The sequence below is a fragment of the Aspergillus japonicus genome, assembly GCF_003184785.1.
Source record: "Aspergillus japonicus CBS 114.51 unplaced genomic scaffold BO86scaffold_92, whole genome shotgun sequence".
Lineage (NCBI taxonomy): Eukaryota > Fungi > Ascomycota > Eurotiomycetes > Eurotiales > Aspergillaceae > Aspergillus > Aspergillus japonicus.
Window position 1 is genome coordinate 9,019 of NW_020291729.1, and position 1,860 is coordinate 10,878.

Consider the following 1,860-nt stretch of genomic DNA (forward strand, 5'->3'; position numbering starts at 1 on the left):
AAAAAATAGTTTAATCTAAATACTGCCCCCGGCAACTAACTTTAAAGCATCTAAAAATATAAACTATATTAAAATTTAGTTAGACTTTTATTATTTTATTTATTATTTTTTAATATTATACTAATTTATTCTAGTTTTATATTAAGTATTTTTAATATATAAAGCTAATAATACTATTTTCTTAAAATATTAAATTTTTATTAGAATTATTTTAGCTGGTTTATATATATATAGTTATTACAGCAGCGACTACTACTATTTTAACTAGCTTTTATACTTTAATATAAAATTAAAAAAATAGATTATATATAGCTGCTATATATTTTAATATTTTATAATAATAGTATTAAATATATTTAATTAATAATTAAAATAATTTTATAATAAAAATATATATATTACCAGTATAAAATCTAGATACTAGTTAGAAGTCTAGTAAAACTTTATAGTAATTTATATTTTCTATTAAAAAGTATCTAATTAAAATAAAAAATATTTTTTAATTAAAGCTGGTCCAGCAGTCTACTACAATAAATATATATCCAGTATCTAAAAACTTTAATAATAACTATATATATATATCTTTTTTAATAACTTTATAAAATATTTCTTAATCTATATTTAACTGGAAGGGCTTGGCTTTTAATAAAACAATAAAACAGTAAGATTAATTATCTATTTAAATTAAATATACTTAACTATTTAGAATGGTAGGCAACAGGTAATTATAAAATATAAAATTTAATTTTAAAAACTCTGTTTATTATAGGCTGTAGAGGCCTAAAAAAATAATTATTAAAAAAAATTTATTTTAAAAGAATAAGAAAATACCTGTAATAGCCCTTTACTTAGCATTTAAATAATTATTTATTTAAATATAACTAAAAATATTTTTTACAACCCTTGCAAAGATAGTAGTTTATAGAACTAGTTTCTAAATTTTTAAATTCTAGATATTATAAAATATAAAGATATACTTTATAATAAATATAAAAGGTTCTATTAGAAAATAATATACCTTTTAAAAGCTATTCTATATTATTAATAATTTCTTTTAACTAAAAATAAATAGCAGTTTCCAGGTATATATACAAGCTTTAAAAAAGATTATCTTCTACTACCAATTCTAAAAAATAGAAATTTAGTTTTAAAAAGATAAATATAAAATAATCTTTTAATTCTTTGCAACACATGTAATCTTAAGATTTAAAAAAGATAAAAAGAGCTGGCTTAAAAAACTTATTTTAGTTTAAAAATTATTATAATTTATAAAAATCTAAAAAATAGAAAAGAAGGGCTTAATACTATTTTCTAAAAATAGACCAGATAACTGTAGTTAACTTATAATTCTAAAACTACAAACTCATATTGTATTCATCTCTAAAAGCAAGCTAGCAATACTCAATGAGACTTTAGTATGCAACATCGTCCTGATTTGAAACCGATGCAAATAGTCGATTGTGCCGAAGCAAAGGTTGAAACCCGATGTATGAATGGCAACTTCAACAAATTCACCGACTTCCATGTGATCCAGGTTTCGTCGGAACTCAGACCGAATCCTTCTGAGTATGGTCCTTTTGTGCCTGTTTGAGAGGTTCCTGAATTTTCGACGATAGACAAGGTAAAATCACCTTGATTAGTTTGAACATATGAGTTTATGATATCGAATTTTATAATGCGAGTACCACAACCCTTCAAAGTCTGCAGACACGCACCGCTGCTGGCGTCCCACAGCTTGACGGTCTTGTCATCGGACGCGGAGGCGAGCTGCGTGGCGTCATACGAAAAAACCACCGAGCACACCGGGTTATGATGACCTTCTAGTGTCTGCAGGCACGCGCCGCTGCTGGCGTCCCACAG

At 24.9% G+C, this 1,860-nt stretch overlaps 1 protein-coding gene across 1 annotated transcript in view; it reads right to left on the minus strand.

Annotated features, from left to right (window-relative positions):
• Positions 1–1,410: 1,410 nt before the first annotated feature.
• Positions 1,411–1,860, minus strand: part of BO86DRAFT_348874 (Pfs, NACHT and WD domain protein) — a 3,754-nt gene continuing 3,304 nt past the window's right edge. Inside the window, exon 4 of the mRNA XM_025669333.1 lies at positions 1,411–1,860. Coding sequence (XP_025522575.1) covers positions 1,821–1,860 — 40 coding nt within the window. The 3' untranslated portion in view covers positions 1,411–1,820.